This window comes from Vombatus ursinus, unplaced genomic scaffold (genome assembly GCF_900497805.2).
Source record: "Vombatus ursinus unplaced genomic scaffold, bare-nosed wombat genome assembly UNPS02003292.1, whole genome shotgun sequence".
In the NCBI taxonomy this organism is placed as follows: Eukaryota; Metazoa; Chordata; class Mammalia; order Diprotodontia; family Vombatidae; genus Vombatus; species Vombatus ursinus.
The window spans coordinates 10970-33837 of NW_020943070.1; the positions used below are offsets into that span (position 1 = coordinate 10970).

A 22868-nucleotide genomic window follows, 5' to 3' on the forward strand; every position below is an offset into this window, starting at 1 on the left:
AGGACTCTCGCTGGGCCCTGACCCTCTCCCCACTCGGCTCAGGCCACACGTCTTGGCCTGGGCCGCCTCTTCACATGGCCTTAGACTCAAAGATTTGGAGCAGCCATCGAATCCAATCCCCTTATCTTACAGTTGAGGAAACTGAGGCTGAGACAGAGAAAGTGGTTTTCTCCGGGTTTCCCAGCAAGGGGCAGAGTCCTCTGACTTCAAAGCCTTTTCCATGTGCCTCCCTGCTCTCAGCAGCACCAGGCTGGAGGGGCCCGGGGCAGCGAGAGGGCAGGAACCCTCATCCCAAGCCACATTTCCGAAGCGCTTTAAGCCGGCACGGTATCTGACATCGAGATCACCTCATTGGCTCCTCATAACAATCCCCGAGAGGTATTCCCATTTTACAGATGAGGAAACTGAGACTCAGGTGACTGGCCCAGGGTCACACAGCTCCTTAGCGTTTTAGGCAGGATTCAAGCCCGGGTCTTCCTGCCTCCAGGCCCACTGTGCCCCGCTGTCTCATCTTCCACTGGGTGGTACACTGGGCAACCTCCCATCGCTGTCTGGAAGGTGGAACCTGGGTCTACCACATAACTGTACCTTTCTCGAGTGCAACACAAAATCAGCGCCATCTTCAGCCTGGGAAGGAAAGGAGCGGACGTGAGCACCAGATCTGGGTTCTGGTCCTGGGACCATAAGATGGAGAGGACCTACTCCAGTTCAGTGATTCTCAGCCTTCTGGGTACCAGGGTCCCTTAATGCTTAAAAATGAGTGAGGACTGGGGCAGCCGGGTGGTGCAGTGCACAGAGCGCTGGCCCTGGACTCAGGAGGGCCTGAGTTCGAAACTGGCCTCATACCCTTACTAGCTGTGTGACCCTGGGTAAGTCACTTCACCCCAATTGCTTCCCCCCCCCAAAAAATTGAGGACAGTTGCCCAAGAGCCAGTAAACTTGGGTGACTTCTACAGATATGTACCATGTTAGAAATTCTAAAATAGTTTTGACCTCACAGACCTCCTGCTATGGTCTTGGGAACCCCCAGGAGTCCCCAGGCCACACTGGGAACCGCTGCTCTGGTTTTATAAAAGCTAATACTAAATGATAGCGTTTCTAGGCAAAGCGCGGGCCCCTACCACAAACTGGGGGGGGGAGGGGCTATTATTATGCCCATTTTAGGAAACTGAGGCAGATAGAGGCTGAGTCAGGATGTGAACACAGGTCTTCCTGACCCCGGCCCGAGCTCTGGCCTAGCCCCCACCTCATCTTACAGATAAGGATAAAATAGAATGACAGTCAGAAGGGACTTCAAAGGCACCGTCTTCCACAGAAGAGCCTTTCAAATGCTCCAAGGCAGCTCTCTCCCCCAAATTCACACAGGCAAGTAGCAGAGATGGGATTTGAACCCAGGACTCTTAACCATGTGTGCCATTGTGACTCTAAGTGCCCATGACTTGAAGAGGACTGAGGCCAGGTTTCTGTCAAGATTGGGATCACGGTCAGGGTGCTGCCCTGTCGGGAAGGACCAAGAAGGGAAGAGGTGGCATGCAGAAATGCATGAATGAATGAATGAATGAATGAATGAATGCATGCATGAATGAATGCATGAATAAGCATTTATTCAGAACTCAATGCAAAACACTAGGGATGGAAACACAGAAACAAGACAGACCCTGCTGTCACATGGGGAGACTGCACATGGCGAACGTTTCTGCTCTAGCCAGATGGAAGGGTATGCAGGGGCATTAGCTGGGGGCCGCACCAGTCTTAGGGATGAGAAGATTTTGTGGCCTGGGGGTTAAGGAGGGTCTCAAAGGGCCACAGAAATAATAACAATAATAATAATAAAACACACATATAACACCTTACGGTTTGCAAATTACTTTAAAATTATTCCCCCCATTTTACGGATGAGTAAACTAAGGCCGGGGGAAGTTACTTTATCCATGGGAGCTAATGTCAGAACCTGGGACTCCAGGCCCAAAGGACTCCTTCCTCTGCATCCCTCGTGGGCCTCTAAACAAGTCTGGACCGAAACTGCCCTTCCTGGGGAATGCTTTCACAGGGTCATAGACTTAGAGCTGGGAGGGACCTTAGCGCTCACTTGTCCAACCGCCCTCACTGTTCAGATGGGAAAACAGGCCCAGAGGGGAAGGGCCCTTGTCCAGCTGGAACCCCAGGGCTGGGACTCCGGGCTCCACTGGCCGCACGGTCTCTGTTTCAAGCCGAGCGCCCTGCCACTATCCTCAAGGTTATCTCTGACTCCCACCGAGGCTGGCCAATGCCTGGAATTTCTCCATGAGAGCTTCATCCTTTTAGCTAATGACAAAGCTGGGCACCCTGCTAAAACAGAAATCCCTTCTTTCCTCCTGATCCCCCAGGGAATAAGCACATTATTATATTAGCGGTGATTTTCCCTGGAGGGCGAATGAGGAGCTTTCTGCAGAGCTGGTTAGGGTGTGCCATGCCGGAGTAAGACGTCCCCCCAGAGGGGGAGAGCGGGCCAGGCTGGACTGGGTGGTGTTCCAGGGCTTCTTACCCTGAGCCGGGATCTGAGAGACTGGAGTCTATCCCTCGATCATATCAGCTGCCGCACTGACCGCCCCCTTCGCCCCTCCCCTCCTCTCAGGCTCTAGTCAGGCTCTCAGGTGGCCCGCCCACCCGCATGGGGCAGGACCATAATCCAAACGCAAGCCCCCCAGATGAGAGGCCCTCCACTCGTGGCCAGCCCTCCACTGGCCTAGCCCTTGGAGTCTGCTCTAATGATGCGGCCTTGCCCAGGAAGGAGCCTTGGGCCTGAGTGTGACATCACATCGAGGGGGGCTTTGTGACAGGGCACGACCATCAGCAGCCTCAGGCAGGGGCAGGCCCCGATGCAGCCAAGCATTAGAGCCCAGCGGGAAGGGATCAGGGCGCTGGGCTCAGGCTAGGGACGCTGCCACCGTGGCTGGACAGGCCCTGCTTAGCCCAGGAGGTCCACGGCATTTATCAATGAAGAGCCACTTGTGGGCCAGGCTCTGTGTTGGGGGACAGAAAGTCACATCCCTGCCCTCAAGGAGCGGACAATCTAACGAGAAACAACACACTCCCCCCTGCGGACAAACGCGCCACAGACAGGACAGATCGGGCCTGTCGGCAGAGGGCGATTGGGGAATGGGGGAGGCCTCAGCTGGGCCTTGAGAGAAGCCAGGGAGGCCAGGAGGGGCAAGGAGCCCAGGCCACATCCCTGGTCACAATGCCCACGGCTTCAGTCACGCACATGATAATCAGCACAGAACTGGATTAAGAGCTGGACGCTCCCTCCTCTTCTAGATGAGAAGGGCAAGGAGCCTGCACAGAGCTGGGAGGAACTTTAGAGGCCAAGGTTCCAACCCTTTCATTTTTCCGATGAGGAAACTGAGGCATAGAGAAATGACTTGTTCAAGGTCATGCAGCTCCTGAGCCAGGGTTCTTTGCACTGTGCCAAGCGGTGTCCTTAACTGGTCGATAAGCAGCAGGGTCAAGATTTGAGCCCTGGTCCCAAGGCTTCAAGTCCATGTTCTCCAAAGGAGTCCTCAAGTTCTCCAGGCCAGAGGCTAAGGCTGGGTCTGACAAACTCAAGGGACCGAGACAGGAGGCGGAAAGCCAGGGGCTAAGACACGATCGCCAGGCAAGGCAGGGCAGCGTTGAACGTTACCGGGTGAACTGATCACAGGCTGATTTTAAAAGAGAAGCCCCCCCTCCACGCTTCATGCTTCATCCTCCCCTTGTGCCCCCCTGTGTAGACGGAGACACCCATTTGGGGCTGCAGTGGAGACGGTGAGCCCGGAGGTCAGCGGGGGTCTCAGAAGGCACCACACGAAGGGTCTGGCTCAGTCACTGACCCCTGTCTGGGAGATGACCTCGGAGCAGAGTCACCAGGCACATGTCTGTCTGGAAAGCGATGCTATGACACCCCACATCTAAAGCTTGGCAGCTGGGCACCAGAGGTTAGGTCATTCAAATGTCTTATTTCTTGGATAAAGAAAGGCAGCCCAGGGCACTCAATTAAGTGACTTGGCCAAGGTCATACAGTCAGAAAGAGCCAATGCTAAGTAAGGTTCAAACTTGGGTTCTACAGCACCTGAGATAGGACCAATGCCTACCAGGGGCCTGCCCTGCCCCCTCCCTCCCCTCCCCTCGGAGGTTTGCTTTGCTCTGGGAAGGAAGTTGTCCCCAAGACTTGACTGGCCCAAGGGTATGACGGCTCAAGCTACGAGAGGGAGAGGAGAGCCCTGAAGGACAGACGTAGGGAAGGGATGGACGCGGGAGCATGCTCTGCACCAGGTGGGCCATGGGGGAGGAAGGAAGGGGGTGGATGCCAGGGTTACTGACCAGGCAGAAATGGTGAGAGCTGGCCCTTTGGTACACACGAATGGGAGGTCCAGGGACAGAAGGGAGTGTAATCCTGGGGGACTGGAGGACAACGGGGTCCTCTAGAGACACTGGGAAGTTTCTCTAGGGCTGTATCCCAAAGAGATCATACAAATGGGAAAAGGACCCACATGTACAAAAATACTTATAGCAGCTCTTTCTGTGGTGGCAAAGAATTGGAAATGGAGGGGATGCCCATCAGTTGGGGAATGGCTGAGCAAGTTGTGGTCTATGAATGTGATGGAATACTATTGTGCGATAAGAAATGATGAACAGGCAGACTTCAGAAAAACCTGGTAAGATTTGTATGGACTGATGCTGAGTGAAGTGAGCAGAACCAGGAGAACATTGTACACAGTAACAGCCATGCTGTGTGATGACTGACTTTGATAGACTTAGCCCTTCTCAGCCGTGCAAGGATCTAGGACATCTCCAAAGGCCTCGTGATGGAAAACGCCATCCACATCCAGAGAAAGAACCATGGAGTCTGAATGCAGATGGAAACAGACTTTTTGCTACTTTTTTTTCTTCTGTTTTGTTTCCTCTTCCTTGTGGTTCCTTCTATTGGTTCTAATTCTCACTTACAACATGACTAATGTGAAAATGTGTTTAATAGGAATGTATATGTAGAGCCTATATCAGATCGCTAGCCATCTTGGGGAAGGAGGGGGAGAAAAATTTAAAAAGAAATTTAAACTCAAAGGAACTGGGAAGTTTCTCTAGGAAGGAGGGGTTAGGGCCATGGGGGAGGGGGGAGATCATGAGAGAGTCTCTTCTGGGGCACGTTGAATTTCCGGCACCTATGGGCCATCCAGGAGAAGCAGTCCAGCAGGCTGTCGGAGGGGGGGCCTGGAGCTCAGGAGAGAGAATCAAAACTGGATACACAGCTCGGGGAGTCGTCTGCATAGAGATGGAGCTGGTGGCCTAGTGGGGAGACAAGGGCGCAGTACACATTCACGGCAAGAGAGCCATGAGAGCTCACCGCCACTAGTAAATGATGGGCACCAAAGGAGAGACGAACGAGGGGGACAGAAGAGCACGATCACCGCGGCCTGGGGTGGTCGGGGAAGGAGGCGAGATCTGACCTGAACCCCAAAGCCTTCTGATGGGGGCGGAGGGCGGCAGGGGTGGGAAAGTGGGAGGAAGAGACATGGCTGCTGCTGGAAAGGGCTGAGGAAAACCCCATGCCAGCTCCTGGTGAGTGTGTGTGTGTGTGTGTGTGTGTGTGTAAGGGGGAAAGAGAGGGAGGGATGGAAGAGAAAGAGAGAAAGAAGGGGAGGGGGAGGAGAGAGAGGGGAGAGAGAGAGAGAGAGAGAAGGGGAGAGAAGGGGGGAGAGAGAGAGAGGGGAAAGAGAGAGAGAGAGAAGGGGAGAGAGGGGGGAGAGAGAGGGGAAAGAGAGAGAGAGAGAGGGAGAGAGGGGGGAGAGAGAGAGAGAGAGAGAGAGAGACAGAGAGAGACAGAGAGAGGAAAAAGGAGAGACAGAGACAAGGAAGAGACACAGGAGGACAGACAGGCAGATTGTTAAATGGACAGTTAGACAGATAAGTAGATGTTGTTCACCCTTCGTTTTTCAGAGGACGGACATGAGTCAGATTTCAGTGACCTGCACAAAGTTGTCAGCCTCACTCTTCCACAGTCATCAAAGTGCAATGGCGGGACAGAAGTCAAGACGACTGGTGCTGACGGCGGATGACCTCGGTATCTTTAATGTTTGACCGACCGCTCCACGGCGCCTGCTTCAGCCCCCTTCGCGGCCGACGGAACAGCTGAGAACAAGTTGTTCTCGTCTGCCCATTCCATCAGGGGAAGTCTTTGCGTGCTTGGGGTAGAGACCCCCCCAACTCACTGACAGGTCTGAGAGCCCTCGGTTACCCTCAACCTGGTTCACCATCTGCCAAGACAGCTTGACCAGCGCGTGGCCACTGCCCACGCTACAGCTTCTTAGGTCACAGGAGAGAGTCGGGACAGGTGGACCCCAAGGAGGACGAGCAGCCCCGAGAAGCCCTCCCACCAGAGGTGCTGGTCCTCCCTGAACACTCCAGAATATAAATAGATAAGAAGATAGCTGGGTAGGCAGATGGAGAGATAGGTAGATAGACTGATAGACTATAGATGACAGGTAGATAGGTAGATAGACTGATAGACGATAAATAGATAAGATAGATAAATGACTGATAGACAGACACAGACAATAGATGATAGGTAGATAACATATATACTTACCTACAATATTTATGAAGCACTTGCTATGTGCCAGATGCTATGACGAGGTCCGGCAATACAAAAATGAGCAAACAAGATGGTCCCTTATCAGGAAAGTTACCTTTTAATAGACTAGGGGAAATAAAAGGGCAGCCTTGGAAATAGACAGGTAAGGGGGTTGGGGGTGTCTATTAGCGAGGAGGTCAAGCAGTCCAGGGAGGTCCCAGCCTGGGCCGCGGCAGTCAGGAGAAGAGCAGAGGACAGCCCCCCCTGGGCTTCCCATCTTCTCTTTTCAAAGCTACGTGCCCCCGTTCCTGCACCCCCTCCCTCTGCTTTGGATGTCCTTCCTGAAACACGGTGCCCGTGAAACTGAATACAACACTCCAGATGTGATCTCATCGTGGGGACTGTGGCCGACACGTGGCGACAGGTTGGGGTTGGGGTAGGACTCTCGAGGAGCTCCAATGCCAGGGAGTTTGGCCTTTATCATGGGAGCGATGGGCGGGGTGGGGGCCGAAGGACTTGTCGAGGCACACGTGCAGGAAGTGTGAGCCCCCAGGACTGACAAGGGTCCTCTGACTCCAGACCTAGGGGTCTTTCCACGTAGAAATGAGTTGGTAAAGTGAGCAGGGGACTCTTTGGGAGCCTGGCAGTGAAAGGGGGGACAGGCCGGCCAATGGGGGAGACCTGGGTAGGTGAGAGCGGTGCATGAGGAGGTGGACCGGAGAGCTAGATGAACGGCCGGGGAATGAGCTGTTTCCAGTTCACCCCAATGTTATCGGCCTCCATTAGAATGGAAGCTCCTTGAGGGCAGGGCTGGCTTTGCTTTGTAATAAATGCCTGAGATGGGCAGTGGGCACAGCTAGCTCTGTAAAGGGGGGACTCCTCCACTGGGGGAACCTTGACTGGGGGCAGCGGAAGGCTCAGCAAAGTGATAGAGTCTTAGGGGCAGCTAGGTGGCACAGTGATAGCACACTGGCACTGGAGTCAGGAGTTCAAATCCTGCCTCAGACACAAAACACTCACTAGCTGTGTGACCCTGGGCAAGTCACTTAACCCCAATGCCTAGCCACAACAACAACAACAACAAAGTAATGGTGTCTGGGGTTGTGAGGCTCAGTTCCAGTTCTGCCTAACCCTGGGCCTCAGTGTCCCCATCTCTTAAGTGGCCAGGCCCTAGGACCTCTGATCTATCTCTGACTCAGTTTCTCCATTTGTAAAAGGAGGGGGCTAAATTCGGCCTCAGACCAAACACTTGACGCTTACTGTGTGACCCTAGGCAAGTCACTTGACCCCAACTGCCAAAAAAAAAAAAAAAAAAAAGACTTGAACCCAGGTCTTTGTGACATTGAAGCTGGCTCTCTGTCCACTGCCTCTCAATACACGCTTAACGGAAATTTAACGTGGTGACACACATACGAACTTGTTGTAGATGTACACGCAAAAAATGTGTAAAAAGGGGGAGGCTAGACCACGTTCTCTGAACTATTCCTGCCCCTCCCTGAACCTCAGTTTCCCCTTCTGTATGAGCACCCTGCGCTCCCACGCGAGGCGCCCCACCCCCACCCAGAGGCCAGAGCCCGGACAAGAGCAGCGCCTCCCACCGGGCGCCCTGAGCACGCAATCACGCCCCAACGCCCTTTCCTGGCGTCACGCCCAAGCGCATGCGCGCTCCGTCTCACCAGTTCCCTTTCCCCCGCCCAGGTCCGTGAACCAATCGGAGAACTCCGAGGGCCATCCTGCCTTTCATCGCTCCACCCCCCCCCCCCCCCCCGCGGCCGAGGGAGCGTCCCCGCCCCCGGCCAATCGCCAATCAGAGAGCCCGGAGGCCCCTTTCTTTCCGTCCTTCCTTCCGCCCTCGCGCCCGCGGCGACCAATGGCCGAGCCGGAACGAACGTTTCCCCGCCTTCAGGGGCGGGACCGGCGGAAGCTGCGCCAAGATGGCGGCGAGCGGTGTGGGCCGGGCGGCCTCAATGGCGTCGGGGGTCGTGGGCACGGCGGTGAAGCCCGTCTTCAGCCGGGACCTGAACGAGGCCAAGAGGCGGGTGCGGGAGCTGTACCGGGCCTGGTACCGCGAGGTGCCCACCACCGGTGAGGGGCCGGCGGGCGGGGGGCGGAGCGGGGCGGGGCGGGCGCTCACGGTCAAGGTCGCGATCGCCGCCGCTCTTAAAGGGACAGGCCCGTGAGTGTGTCTCGAGTGGGCCGGCGGGGACGCCCCTTTCATGGAGGGGAAACTGAGGCGCGACTTCGCCGGAGACAGTGCCCAGCGAGTCACTGGGAAGGGAAGCACTGGTCCGAGGTTACGCAGGCAGTTGGAGCACGCGTGAAATTCGAACCCAGGGCCCCCAGCTGCTTCCACCACACCCTTGAGCCTGGCGTTCAAGGCCTCTGCCCCCCCACTAACGAGGTCACAGATTTGCAGTCATGAGGGTGTCATGCGGGCGCTGTTTTGCAGAGTAGCAAACTGAGTCACAGGGAAGGGACGAGGCAGGTCCCAGGTGCCCGGGACTCCTTTCAGCGTGTGCTGGAGGTGGGCTGCCGTACAGGGGACGTGGAGGGTCCGGGTGGGATGAGGGGCGCTGGGCGGGGGTCTAGGGGGCCGCGGGTCCCATTCCCCCAGCTCCAGTGGCGTCTAATTGATGCAGGTCAGCCCGGGTCCCCCAAACCGAGGGTCAGCAGCTGCTCCACGCAGCATCTCGGGGCCTCCCGGGGTCCCAGCCTGTGCCCAGGGCAGGGGGAAGGGAGGCTGGACACGGAGGTGCCCGCTGGGTCCCTGCCGGCCTCTCCCAGTGTCCAGTGGGGCCTTGCTATCACGGGTGAGCATGACTACGTGCTTGTGCGTGCAGGCACCCCCAGCCGCTGTGGTCAGCACCCCCCATGTGAGGGGGCCCCTCCTCAGACACCCCCGTCCAGCCCATCGGGCTCGTGCTCTGGAACACTCAGCAGAGGCGTGAGGCCTTTTGTGGACTGGCATGGCCGCCCTGACCGCTGACCTCCTTTCTCCCCAGTGCACCTTTTTCAGCTGGACATCTCCGTGAAGCAGGGCCGGGACAAAGTCCGAGAAATGTTCATGAAGAACGCGCACGTCACGGATCCTCGGGTGGTGGATCTCTTGGTCATTAAGGTAACTGGGCCCGCCTGGGTCCCCTCGTCCCATGCTGGCCCCTGGGAGGCTGTTGGGATGACCTTGTGTGCGGCAGAGGGTGGACAGACAGCCGGTAGGACAGAGCCCAGGCAGGCGGGTTTGTCTGGCCGGATCGCCAGCACTCGGCAGCGTGCTCAGAACATGAAGGCATTTTTCAGGTTATCAGTCAATCGGCAAGCATCTATTAATCACCACATATGCCAGGCACTTTATAAATATTATGTCGTATCCTCACCACAACCCTGGGAGATAAGTGTTGTTATTGTTCCCATTTCACAGATGAGGAAACTGAGGCAGATAGCAGTCGTGTGACTTGCCTAGGGTCACACAGCTAGCAAAGGTCTGATGGTCACATCTGAACTCAAGTCTTACTGACTCTAGGACTGGTGCCCAGACATGTAACAGAGTATACAGAAAAAAAAATCAAGAGTAATACAAACTAGTTTGAAACAAGGCTGTTTGAGGGGAGGGTGCTATCGGGGCAGGTAGAGCTGTCCAGGACAGCTGCATCCCCGGCACAGGGAAGACAGCCACTACAAACTCATGGAGGCAGGGGGAGGGTCTCGTGCTAGTCCCAAAGAAGGCCCGTGTAGCTGGTCCGACTGTCATCTCCAGCAGAGGACGCCTCTCAGTTTGATCCGAGCCCTAGAGGAAGCTGGCGGGGGAGGGGGGGGGCACCTGGGGCAGGAAAGAGGGCCTTGGTCCCCTCCCTGTTAGGGAGACGCACTTTGGCAGCTGTGGGGAGGGCAGGCCAGAGCCCCTGATGAAGTCACTGCAGTCATGTACATTAAAGCTTTCCTCAGTGGGAAAGGGGGAAGGGAGTCTGCAGGGAGAGATAGCGGATGGATAGATGTAGCAGATACATGTTGAGTTGGAGGCGTCTCCAGGACGGTCTGAGATCATGTGATGGGCATTCAAGAGGAAAGGGAGGTCTTCATGATGGGGGGCCATAGCGGGGGCTAGGAGAACCCTGCCTTCCCAGCTGCTGCCTCTGTGAGGCTGATTCTTGTTCCCTTTGGGACCACCCTCTGGGGCCCAGCATCCCTCCTCCTTGTCCCGAAGGGCTTTGAAGCAGCACCTCAGGGGTGAGCCTTGGTCCACAGACTGAGCCGGGGGAGGCAGACTCGTCTGGGCCACGTGTTGGGAAAGCATTCCCCCAGCACAGCTCATCGCCCTCTAGGGGCCGCTGGGGGCCCTGGCCCCTGGGACGGCCAGGTGACTGAGCACCTTTCCTCCCTGTGCAGGGGAAGATGGAATTGGAGGAGACAATGAAAGTCTGGAAGCAGCGGACCCATGTCATGCGGTTCTTTCATGAAACAGAAGCCCCGCGACCCAGAGATTTCCTCTCCAAATTCTATGCTGGCCATGACCCATGATGCGACTCTGGAAAGGGGCGCGTTGGTATTTAATTCTAATACTGCAAATAAACTCTATGGTGGAACCTTTGTGTGCTGGCATTCCCTGGATGGGCTCTGTCCCCTCTCCCTGCAGCACAGATTAGTGCTGGGCACTGGGTTAGCTGGCTGGAGTGCTCAGTCAGTCACTGGAAATTAAGACTAGCCAGCTTCTCCCACCAGACCCCGGAGTGGTTCTGAGGGGCCTCAAATCAGAGTGGGAAGGAAGCTCAGAGTGCCCTGATCCAGCCCAGACCTCAGGAGGCCCACCTTGTCAGCAACCCCCCCAGTGGGCAGCCTGCCTCTGACCAAAGTCCCTTCCCTGCCCCGTCTCTGCAACGTCCACCTGCCGCTTCTGACATCAAACACGAGCTGTAAAAACCTGAGGCCTCTTTTGAAAAACAGCGTCCTCTCCGCCTTCCCCCAGGAGGGTGTTAAGACCCTCGAGGCTTTTCTGTGCCCTGAGCAAGGTTGCAGAGGTCCCTACTGTGTTCTGGTCATCATGGGCTTTGAGCTTTCTTATGAAACTTGACCCACTTCAGTGCAGGATTCACTGAGGCACAGGCTCCCTTCTGACGTGGACAGTTTTCCCAAGCTGCTGTGGCCAAAAACAACAAGTCCCTGAATGTCTAACCCCTTGCTAACGAGCCCTTCCCAGTGACCAAGGCGGCCCTTCCAGGAGATCGAGTGCTCCATAAGCCAGCAGGGTGCTGGAGGAAACCAGCCTCCTTATCGATCCCTAAGAGCCCAGGAAACGTTTGGCCTTTAAGTGCCCGCTCAGAGTTGTGGTTTTCAGATGTCCCTCAGAAATGAAAGAGACGGGACCAGAGATGAAGAAGTAGGAATAGAGGAAATTGTCAGAAACCGTCTGGTCTGATTCTGGGCCAACAGAGGTCATCGGTGAGATGGATGGACGCTTACAAAAATAGAAACTATACAAATTAACAGAACAAGAAATGGAGACAAAGCAGCCCCAGAAAAAGAAACCCAATGAGCCCCAAAAGAGCCCCCGAAGAAAGAAGGCAGCCCCTCCTCCTCACGTGGCCTCGATCCCCAGGGCAGGAGGGAAAAAGGAGAACCAAGACAGCTTTCCTCCTGGTAGGGACTGGGGCCTGTGCCCCGCCATGGGTGCCTTCCTCCCCTCCGCCTGGCTGCAGCCGTACTGAAAACAACCACCCAGGATCGTGGCCTGGGGCAGACAGGGCCAACCTCCTCATTCTGTAGATCAGGACAGTGAAACCAGGGAGGGGAATGCCAGGCCAGGACTGGCTCCCACCTGTACTTCCTTCCAGGCAGGCGGCTGCATCACCCTCATCTCCATGCTCCGGTGTGTCAGGATCATATGCCAGGCCTGGGGCCTGCCTAGGCCTCATGTCAGCAGCCAGCAGCTGCCTCTCCCATGCATCACCCAGGACACCACACACACAGACACGGGCAGTCCTGTCCCGGCCTCAGTCGCAAAGTGCTTTTTATTCGTAGTTCAAGTTATCTGGGGCTATAGCCTGGCCTTCACAGAGGGCAAGGGAGCTCGGGCTAACAAGGCTATGTTATACACATCACACCCACTGCACCACTCGGGGAATGCTGGTCGTGGAGATGGAGGGCCGAGGGTCTGTCCTTTGCCCCACGGCTACTGGAGAAAGAACGTGATTGCTATAGAGGCTTCAGTGTCAGGAGAGGGCCGGCCGTCCCCTCTGGGTGATCAGGGCACCCTGCAGTAGAAAGCGGAGCTGCGGTCAAAGGAGCAGCTTCAGGCCAGTGCTTTGCCTTCCTCCCACCTGGTGGCCTCCATCAAGGGCTCTGGGGCCCCTGGAGGAGGGGAGGGGGACAGCACAGGCCAAAGAGGTGTCTGTGCTCAGGAGACACCTCAGTATCCCTTCCCAGCCTTGCTCTCCTCCCCAGGGTCCAGCCTGGGATCAAAGAGGCCTGCTGGATGACCTCAGTCATCTCCGGCCTGTCTCCTTCTGGGGGAGAATTTCATTTGTTTATTTTGGAATAATTTAAAAACCATTAAATTGGGGAATCATCAGGACTGGAATCCTGGCTTCCAGCTATTAGCCATGTGACAGTGAGGAAGCTCTTTAATTTCCCTGAGCCTTAGTTTACTCATCTATAAAATGGGTCAGAGACCACTTGTACCAGGTACCTCAGAAGGTTGGGGTGAAGGAGACACTCCATAACCTCCAATAATACGTCATCAGCTCCCACTGCTATCTTTGGAAGAAGGCTGGACTAGATGGCTAGGAGATGGTGGGGCAGAACAGGAAAAGCTCCGGGTTTGGAATTGGGAAAGACTGGAGTTTGATACTTCACTCTGTGATCCTGTGATTCTGGCAGGTCATTGTAACTCATGTAAAATGTGGACAAGTATACTTGACCTCTACTTCCTGGGGTTCTGAAAACAGTGTCGTGTAAACCTTCAGGCACTAACGAAATGGGCATTAGGATTCGCTTCTCAAAGGCCCCTCTGCTGTGGGACGCCCCATGGTCTTTATTTTAGAGAAGGTGGCCCTCAGAGGCAAGGGCAGGCCTAGAGGCAGGTCCACCGCTCTAGTTCTGGCCTCGATGGGCTGGATCGTCTCAGCCCCTCTGAAGGCCACAGGCCAACAACCTCCAACTCATCCTTCTCCCATTCTTTGTATCTGTGACGGGAGTTAGGCCTTTGCCCTGCGCAGATCACAGAAAGTAAATGGATACAAAGGCAAAATCCCTGGGGCCTGCACCCAGGCTGATGCGTCCCTGAAAAGGAACCCCTTCCGTCTACATCAGCCTCCACTTAGGCACCCCCCCAGGACCAGGGACACCTTGGCAAGCCTCTGGTAGCTGGGAGCTGAAATCTGCCCTCTAACTTCCACGTATTGCTACCAGGTTAACCTTTGATGGGAGGCAACAAGGAAAAGGACGCCCCGAGACGGAGGACTGTGCCACTGAATATCTCGTCCGAACAAGGCTGGAAGCCAGCGCTTCTTCCTTTTCCAGAAGGTGCCCGGCCTGCAGCCACTGGGGACAGGTTCCCCTTTGCAACAACACCCAGGGAGGAGGTTTTTATGCTGAAATGAGGCTGCTTTGTAGCGAGAGGGCATGAAATGCCCAGGGAAGTTGGTGAGGTAAGAAAATGAGGCCCACCTGCGGCTAGCTTGGTTCATCATACACCAACACCGAACAAGTGCCTACTATGTGGCAGGCCCTGGCCTCGAGGAGCTCCGGCGCTCTCCAGGCTTCGCCTGGGCCCCCGAGCTGTGTGTCTCCAGACAATCTGGGACAACGCTGCTCCCCTTTCCGTGGCACTCTGACGGTCTGCAAAGCACTCTACACAGAATCCCTTGTTTGTGCCTCACGACCACTCTGAAAGGGAGGTGCATAAGGAAACTGCGGAGGTGACCAAAGTGAAGCCATCTGCCAGGGTCTGCAGACAGGATTTGAACCCAGACCCCTGACTGCCAGGCCAGGACCGTGCTGGCTAAGCCTCTCCTGAGCTGTCCTGTCCTTCGGGAATACAGGCAGGGAGAAATCGAGTCTTACCGGCTAATCGTCATCGTCATCATCCTCGGGGACAAAGATGTCATGTTCTTCCAAGAGGGCAGCAAAATTCTTGCTGATGAGCGTTCCAACGTACAAGAAGGGAATCACGATGGAGAAGACCCGGAGAAGGCCGAAGGACATCTGCAGGATATTAGAGACAGGCACCGAGGGAAACCACGGCCTAGCGATAGGTGTGTAAGGGTCCTCCTGGTCCTGGGACCCCCAGGGCTGGCCCCCCCCCCCAACCCGCCCAGTGCCCCGGCAGAAGGCCGGGGGTGGGGCAGCTCCCCCCCACCCCCTCCCGTCACCCCTTCCGACCCTCCTGACAGCCAACGCTGCCACCGCACCTACTACGGAACCCAGTGACAGTCCTGGCCACCTGCCCCCGGGGATCTCACAGATGACGTGGAGGGACTGCTGCCAGTGTCGGAGTCCGCAGCCCACGCGCTGCCCCGTGTCAGCGAAAAGCCGCTGGCTCCAAGTAAAAGCGCCCGCAAAGTGGGCAGTGGGCCTTCACTGGCTTCTTCCGGGGGGAGGGGGCATCTCCAGGAAACCCCCGGCGGTTCCTCCCAGCGCCACCATTCCGGGATCCCCGCCGCCCCTCCGTGGTCTCCTCTAATATCCAAGGGCGCCCCACCCCCACCCTCGCTGCCCGCTCCCGACTCTGGGTCGGAAGGGGAAAGGTTGCAGCCCCCAAGCAGGGGCGGAGCCCAGGGCGGCCACGCCTTCAGCCGCTTCCGGGCCGGCCCCCGGAGCCTCCGCCATAGGTCCACCCGCCCGCTCGTCAGCGCAGCCGGCCGCGAGGATTGGCCCGCCCACGGCGGCTCCGAGCGCTGATTGGCCGGAGCCCCGCCTCGCCTCAGCTCCCCCCCCCGACTTACTTTAGCCGGCTTGGGCAAGATGGCTCCGCTGCGGGTAGCGATGAGCGATCGCGAGGGGACCGGGCCCTGCCCCAGGCCGCTTCCAGCCTTCCGCGCGGCCGCCGCCGCCGCCAGCCAGCGAGCCGCTCCCGGCGACATCTTGTCTCTGACCTCGCGGACAGACTGACCGGTGACGTCTGGTGCCGGGAGGGAGACGCCCGCCCTCCGCTCTCGCGATAGCTCCGAGCGAGATTCCCGGAACTTGCCCCCGCGCGCGACCGAGGAGCCGCGCTCCCAGTAGAGGGGGAGGGCGGGGGCGACGTGCGCCGGGCGGCGTGGTGACGTCATCGAGCGCCGTGCCGTGCCCCGCCCCAGGGCTGGCCCGGGGAGGGGAGCTGGGCCACGACCACTGCCCCCATTTTACAAGGGAGTAGACCGAGGCTCCGAGAGGCCTAGTGACTTGGCGCAGCAGGATGCCAGAGGCGGGAGGGATCCTGGGGGCCTCGTTTGACAGATGAGGAAACCGAGGCACGGCAGGTGTAGGGCGGCTCTGCACTTAGCGCTGGAAGGGGCCCCCCCTTATTTTGCAGAAGGAGCCAGGGTCGGTTCACCTCTCCGTGCCACAGTTTCCTCATCCGTAAAACGGGGGTGATAAAAGTGGCACCAACTTCTCACTGAGGCCGTTGTGAGCCTCACCCCAAAAATGGGGACTCTGCCCCCACCCCGCTTCTTGTGGCCCTCCTCTCTCGGCCCCAGGATGGATTGCTATGGCTCCCTATTGCCACAGGCACGAGGCTGCCCCCTACCCCATCTCTCCGGCCCACCTTCAAGATCCCCAAACCCATCGACCACGTGGGCACAGCACCCCCACCCCACGGGAGCCCCGTGCTCTGGTGGATGAGGACCCTGGGGAGCAGAAAACCAGTTGCTCTGCCCACAGTAACAACTATTGAGTGCCCAGTGTTTGCTGCTGGGCCAGAGTTCCAAATTCTCCCCTCCCTGCCCATCGAGAAGGCCCCTTCCATGCCTAAAATGCTCCTATTCATGATGGAAGGAAATGCTCACTACGGGAGGTTAGAGAGAAGGACCTCACTTTTCCCCATCCAAGTTCATGGCCCCCCTCAAGACCAGGGGGGTCCGTGAACTTCGGCTAAGAAGCCCTGGAGTCAACACAGCCACCGCAGTAACGACGAAGCCCCTTCTGACCCAGGCTGGAGTCAATCCAGAGACACAGAGAAGGGAAGAAGCATTTATATAGCACCTACTGTGTACCAGGCACCATGCTAAGTGCTTTACAGATCTCATCTGATGGTCACAACAACCGTGGGGAGGGAGGTACTAGGAACACATTTTACAGCTGGGGAAACTGAGGCAGGCAGAGGGGATGTGACCTGCCCAGCATCATACAGTGTCTGGATTTGAACTCAGACTCAGCCCTCTGTGTACTGAGTCACCAGCTGCCTCCAGAGAGCTTGAGTGGGGGGAGACATGCCACCAGGGCAAGCTTGGCTGCCCCCTCTGCCAGGGGCTGGCCCAGCCTGTGATGTTAGGGGCTTCCTCGTCCTGCTTCCTGAGGCGATGCTGAATGGGTGGGGGGCTTTGCCCTGGACCCGATGGGAACAACAGAGGCTGTTTTGAGGGTCCCGTGGTCCTTTGTGCGCATTCCTGTACAGGGCCCAGAGAGGCAGGGGTCAAAGCGCGGGCGCCTGCCCCCGTGGGATGGCAGCCAGCTAGCCAGAGGTCCCAGGTTCTCGTCAGCTCTGGCGGGCAGCACAACCCCTCTGACATGTAGAAGGGAGACCAGTGGACTCTAGGCGTCCTTCTGACTCTCCGTCCTGATAATTCACTCCAGAGCTAGGAGGGAGGAACGAACCCTCCCCGCCCCATCTTCTCAGCCCTCCCTCAGGAACCAGGGGCTTAGGCAGCTCTGTGTCCTGCCTCACGCACTTCCTAGCCCCTCTGGGCCTCAGTTTCCTCATCTGTAAAAGGATAAGGGGTGGACCAGATGACACCTGCAGGCCCTTCCAGCTTTCAGTCCAGGACCCTGTGACCAGTCTGCTGACCTCCAGAGCCATGCTTGGAGGCAGTTAGAGGCTTCTAGTAGCCTCTGAGTCCTTATCTCCTTCCTGCTCTCCCTCGGGGATGAAGGGGATGAAGGACTAGGAACTGCCCGTGGGCCTGTTCGCCACAAGGCTATTTTCTTTCTCTGGGAATTAACAGACTCCTGGAATCTGCGACCAGAAACCAACGAATCCAACCACAAAAGGAATCCCTCCATGACACCCCAAGGGTTGGTCCCCTGACCTCTGTTTGAAGGTCAGGTGGTGTAAGAGCAAAACAGGGAAAGGGCCCTGGCCGGAGGCAGATGGCCCAGGCTCAGCCCTTCTCTGTGAGATGTGGCCAAGGGACCTCCCCTCCTTGGGCCTCAGTTTCCTCATCTGTAAAATGGGGGTCACAATGCCTGCCCTTGAGGCTACACTGTCTCATTATTACCCTTTTTCTTGCTATGTCATGTTTTGGTATCATAGGATTCAGGGCTGTTAGAGATCCCCTTCCTGGTTATTCTTACAAATGGAGAAACTGAGGCTCAGAGCTGCTCACTGATTCTCCTCAGGTCACCCAGTCATTCGGTAGCCATCTTTCCCTTCTGACTTTCTTCTGAGGACTCAGCCCCGTGTCCTGAGCAAATTGGGGAAAGGAAAGAAGAGGGGTGTAATACCTCCCTTTGGACGATGGCCGCGGTGGGAACCCGGGGGTGTAACAAAGATAGGAAAGGAGGAGGGGGCTGGGGCCGGGCGAGGAGAGTGACCAGGCAGCTTCTCCCCCGGAGCTGATCCGGGGCCCCACGGGCAGCGTGGAGGGTGACAAGCCAGACTGCCCGGGGGGGGAGGGGGTCAGGAGCCCCATGCCCCCCTGCCCTCCCCTCACAGCCCGCCACCCAGGCCCCTGGCTTGCAACCACTCCCTCCGGAGATCCATGATCTCCTGGCCGTACCAGTCATGCAGCTTGGGGAAGCAGGAGGTCTCTGGGGACACCGGGCTGTCCCCCCCATTCAGGGGCATGCCGGCCGGGCCCCGGGGACAGTTCTCGGCCAGGCGCCGTCGGCCAGCGGGAGCGGGGAGCCTTGTGGCCCCCTGCTCCCCTTCTGTACCTGCCGAGGCGCTGCCCTCCCTGAGCTCGGCCTCGGGCTGCGGGGGTGGCCGGTCCGGAGGGGGCCCGGCCCTGTGGGGCCAGTGGCGGGGGCCGGGGCGGGAGGCGAGGCTCAGCTGCGTGTCGCAGAGCTGCCTCTCCAGTTCCTGCACCAGCAGCCGCATGTAGCCGAAGCTGGCCCTGGAGAGCACCTTCACCCAGGCCTCCTGGGCCTCGGGCCCCTCGGCCGCCAGCACGTAGGGCCGCAGCCCGGGGGCGTCGAAGCGGATGGCGAAGGCGAACTCCTGGGGGGCCTCGCACAGCTCCACGGTGCAGCCTTCCAGCACGATGAGGCCCAGGGGGGGCCGGCCCTCCCGCCCCTCGAAGTAGAAGAGCAGATTCCCCTTGAGGACGAACCAGTAGCGCGGGCAGGAGCCCCCGGCCCCGGCCGCTGGCTGGCGGGCACCCTGGCTGCTGCAGCGGCGCAGGAAGCCCTCGTGGTCAACGGGAGAGCCACTCACGGCGTAGTGGGCCATGCTGTGTTCGTTCAGCTTCATGGCGCCGACTGCCCGGACCCTGCGGACGGAGGGGAAGCCGGGAGCTGAACAGAGGGCACCCCACGGCCTCGTCCGAACAGCGGGAAGGAGGGGAGAACCGGGGACCATCCCCTGACCTGCGGGAAGCCCTGCTGACCAGCCCTGGCCACAGGCCCTGGCTCGAAGGCACCTGAGGCGGGGGTCCAAGGGAGGAAGGAGCCAGGCCGGGGGAGGTGGGGTGTTCTGGGGCCTCAGGGCCCGGGCTCCAGTCCTGGCCAATCACTCAGTGCCAGGAGGCCTGGATACCCCCGAAGCCCCTTCCAGTGGGGATCCCGTGAATGTCACACTTCTGGTGATGTCTTAGGTTCATTCAAGCAAACATTCCGTCCCCCAATCCGGTGGTTGTGAGGTCTCCGTGGAGCCCCCTCCCCCCCTTAAACTCTCCTAGAGCGCTTTTGTGTAAATGTCGGATTTACCCTGCCCCTCCCCGCACCCCCCACTGCCTGTCACCCGGGGGATGAAACCTGTGCCATTGAAACTAAAGGCTGTGCTTGGATACAGCAATTGTCCGAGCTGGTGGTGTTCTATTAAAGCCTAAACACTCTTTGTTATCAGGGATAGCTCTCTTGGAGGGGCCAGGGGAAGGGATATGGGAGAAATTTGGGGCATGTAAAAACGAAAGGTGTCAATAAAATCTTATTTTAAAAAATCAAGGCCAAGCTTCTTATTTCACAGATGGAGAAACTGGCGTCTGAGCAGGGAAGTATTAGTCAGTACTAGAAAGTGAGTGTTCCTGGGAGGGAAGGAGAGAACTCTATGGAGTTGAGGGCAGAGGGAGAGAGGGCGGTGGGGTAGCAATGGCCCATATTCAGAGTATTCAGGACCGATTGGCTCTTATCTTGGCTTACCCTAGGGCATACCTGCTTAGGTCAGGACTGGTTTGGACTTGTTGGCCACTACTGTCTCCCCAGCTGTCCGGTCCACTCCTGGTCTACCCCCGGGGCGGCCCGGGCCTCTTCCTCTTCTGTCAAATGAAGGAGCATTCAAGCCCTGGGGCCCCTCCCAAGCAGCCCGAGCTCCAGAGGGCCCAGAACATCCCACCTCCCCCAGCTCGGCTCCTTCCATCCTTGGACACCTGCCTCGGGGGCCCCCAAACCCCTCTCGTGGGCAGCTTCCTCTGCTTTACCAACGTCCCTCCCTGATCCTGGATGTACTCAGCTCCTCAAGTTTGTCTCTTCCCCCCACCCCCCAAGGTGAGCGTCATTTGAACGCAAAGCTCTTGTCCCAAATGAGGCAGTGCAGGACACTGGAAAGAACGCTGGATTTGGAGTCAGGTGACTTGGGTTCAGATCCTGGCTCTGCCAATTACTCCCTATGTGGCCTTAGGTCAGACCTCTCTGGGCCTCGGTTTCCTTGTCTGTCAAATGAGAGGGTTGGACAGGACTTCCAGGGTCCTGTGACCTTGGACTCTCCCTTTCCCTCACAAACAATCCTAATGACTCTACCTCTACAAAGGTAGGAGTCATGGGAGCTGGGTTCCAGTTCTGGCTGCTCTCTGGCCATGGGCCAGATCTTCACTCATAAGTGAGGGCAGTAGACTTGATGCCTTCCCTGGCCCCTCAAAGCTCTCAGTCCAGGATCCTCTGGGCTCACCTCTGGGCCCTCCTTCCCTCTCCTGGGAGCAGGAGGCCTGGCAGCCCTGACTTCCCTGTCTGTAAAATGGGATTGCTCAGGATCCCTCCAGCTCTGCCCTTTAGGGAACTGGGCTGAGCCCATAAAACCTGAGTCCATCAACTCCTGGGGCTGAAGGAGATGTCAAGGTAATTCCTCCCTTGCAAGGACATTCCACTTAGGACATTCTTATCTCAGGCACAGTCTAGGCATTCTGGAGATGGGGCTGAACATCCCTTTATCTCCCTGGCCATCTTCCATGGCCCTGGGGCTGGCCTGGACAGAGGCTGGGGCCGTCCACCAGGAGGTGCCCAGGTGTTTCAGGGTCTCCCTGAAGCCAAGCTCCATGCTAAAGGCTGGGGATGCCAAGAAAGGCAAACCCAGTCCCTGCCCTCAAGAAGCTTCCAGTCTAACAGGGAGACAAGCAGGCAGGGGCCTGTCAGGTCCTGGGGTTTGGTAACCACTCACATTTTCTATCTCTTTCCCCAGAATGTTCCCGTGACCTGGAGCTGAGTCACACCCTGGTCTAACTGCTGGGGCCTCCTTCCTTTCCTTCCAGGCTGGTGGGGACAAGGGAGGGCAGGGGGGTTCAGCCAGCCTCACCCTGAACCAGACAGGGGCTGGCAGCAGCCCGGGAAGGGGGCAGGGCACCAAATCTGCTGCTCCACATAACTGGTCCCACATCCACGCTTGTGAATGTTCAGTGACATTGGAAGCAGGTCCAAGCCCCTCATTTTACACACAAGGAAACCGAGGCCCACAGACAGGCACAGTGACTCACTGCCCGGGGTCACACAGCTGTTAAGTGTCGGTGTCTGACTGAGGGGGGATTTGAATCTGGCTCTTCTGCACTCTCTCCACCACACAAAGGTCGGGATGGACTGGATTATAGGTTGGCCGCTTTAGAATTTGAGGCAGCTCCAGAGACACCTAGCCCACCACTCGTTGTTTTACAGGGGAGGATGCATGCACAGAAAAGGGGAGTAGGTAAGTGAGTGGCAGAACCCAGCTGGAGCCCAAGGTCCCCCCTAACTCCAGGATTCCTGGGAGTGATTCTTCCTCACTGTCCTCATTGTCCCCAGGTCCTTGTATCCTCAAGGCACATGCCACTCCTTCCCTGCCCCTCCCTCCCTCCCCTCTGGTCCCCCACCCCCACCCCAGGGATCTGGGACTGCCTTCTGGGGAATGGGGCCCAGCAAGCTCCTCCCCCCCATCCACCCTAGGAACAAAATGGGCAGATGGGGGAAGGGGAAGGGGACCCTCCCGGGGAGCCACGTGGCAGCGCACCTCCGCCCCAAAGACACACTCCCTACTATCCAGGACTGCTTAGTAACTGGGATCTCCTAACTTAAACTTGGCTCCCGAGGAGCTGCAGAGGGGGGCATGGGGCATTACCTTGACTTTGGATCTTAGATCTGACTCCTCCAGCCCCCCATCCCCAGACGGTACAGTAGGCGGCCAGGAAAAAGGGCAGGAAAGAAGGCAGCAGCGGAGGGGAAGGGCTAAGGCAGCCCTGCCTGATTTGGGCAGAGCCAAAATGCCCGGGGTTTTCTCTGCAGCTGGATCGAGGGGGAGGAAGGGAGGGAGGCAGGCTGAGCCGAAAGGAGGGCCCTCCCACGAAATGGAGAGGCCCTGAATGGGGAAGGGGAAGGGACCCTGGAAAGCCACAGCTGCAGAGAAGATGGGATGGAGAGAATGGCAGGACTGGTTAGAACAGAGGATGTCAGGGCCGGGAGGGAGCTTAGAACACAGGATGTCAGATCTGGGGGGACCTGAGAACCAAGAACACAGAAAGGTAGAGCTGGGAGCTCTAAAAGTCAAGTTTTTGCCCCACTCTCCCCAACACCCTGTTTGCTCCCTATTACCTCCGAGCTCAAATATAAAATTCTCTATTGAGCATCCAAGCCCTTTACAACCTTCCCAGCCTTCTTCCACCTGAAACCCCTCTCCCTGCTCCGTAAGCCACCTCCCCTGGCCATCTTTTGGTCCCTGGCACAAAGAATGCTCTGGCTCCTCCTGCTCTGCATTGTC

The 22868-nt window shown here is 57.6% G+C and overlaps 3 protein-coding genes across 5 annotated transcripts; 1 reads left to right on the forward strand and 2 right to left on the reverse strand.

Moving 5' to 3' along the window:
- The first annotated feature begins 8507 nt into the window (after positions 1-8507).
- Positions 8508-11166, forward strand: NDUFA6 (NADH:ubiquinone oxidoreductase subunit A6). The gene is made up of 3 exons (XM_027873467.1): positions 8508-8671; positions 9589-9704; positions 10970-11166. The coding sequence occupies exons 1-3, from the start codon at positions 8521-8523 to the stop codon at positions 11099-11101; spliced, it is 399 nt and encodes a 132-aa protein (XP_027729268.1). The 5' UTR covers positions 8508-8520; the 3' UTR covers positions 11102-11166.
- A 1391-nt stretch (positions 11167-12557) lies between these two features.
- Positions 12558-15849, reverse strand: SMDT1 (single-pass membrane protein with aspartate rich tail 1). Its single transcript, XM_027871165.1, has 3 exons — positions 15523-15849; positions 14642-14782; positions 12558-12831 (listed from the first exon to the last, which is right to left on the reverse strand). Exons 1-2 carry the CDS (start codon positions 15847-15849, stop codon positions 14645-14647), a joined length of 465 nt encoding a protein of 154 aa, XP_027726966.1. The 3' UTR covers positions 12558-12831; positions 14642-14644.
- A 38-nt stretch (positions 15850-15887) lies between these two features.
- Positions 15888-22353, reverse strand: PHETA2 (PH domain containing endocytic trafficking adaptor 2). 3 transcript variants are annotated; one of them, XM_027874388.1, is made up of 3 exons: positions 22233-22353; positions 20087-20190; positions 15888-19206 (listed from the first exon to the last, which is right to left on the reverse strand). In XM_027874388.1, the coding sequence occupies exon 3, from the start codon at positions 19185-19187 to the stop codon at positions 18426-18428; it is 762 nt and encodes a 253-aa protein (XP_027730189.1). In that variant the 5' UTR covers positions 19188-19206; positions 20087-20190; positions 22233-22353; the 3' UTR covers positions 15888-18425. The 3 variants fall into 3 exon arrangements, with proteins under 3 accessions (XP_027730189.1, XP_027730193.1, XP_027730183.1); XM_027874392.1 differs by lacking the exon at positions 20087-20190; XM_027874382.1 differs by lacking the exons at positions 20087-20190; positions 22233-22353 and having other exon boundaries at positions 15888-19847.
- Positions 22354-22868: the final 515 nt, after the last annotated feature.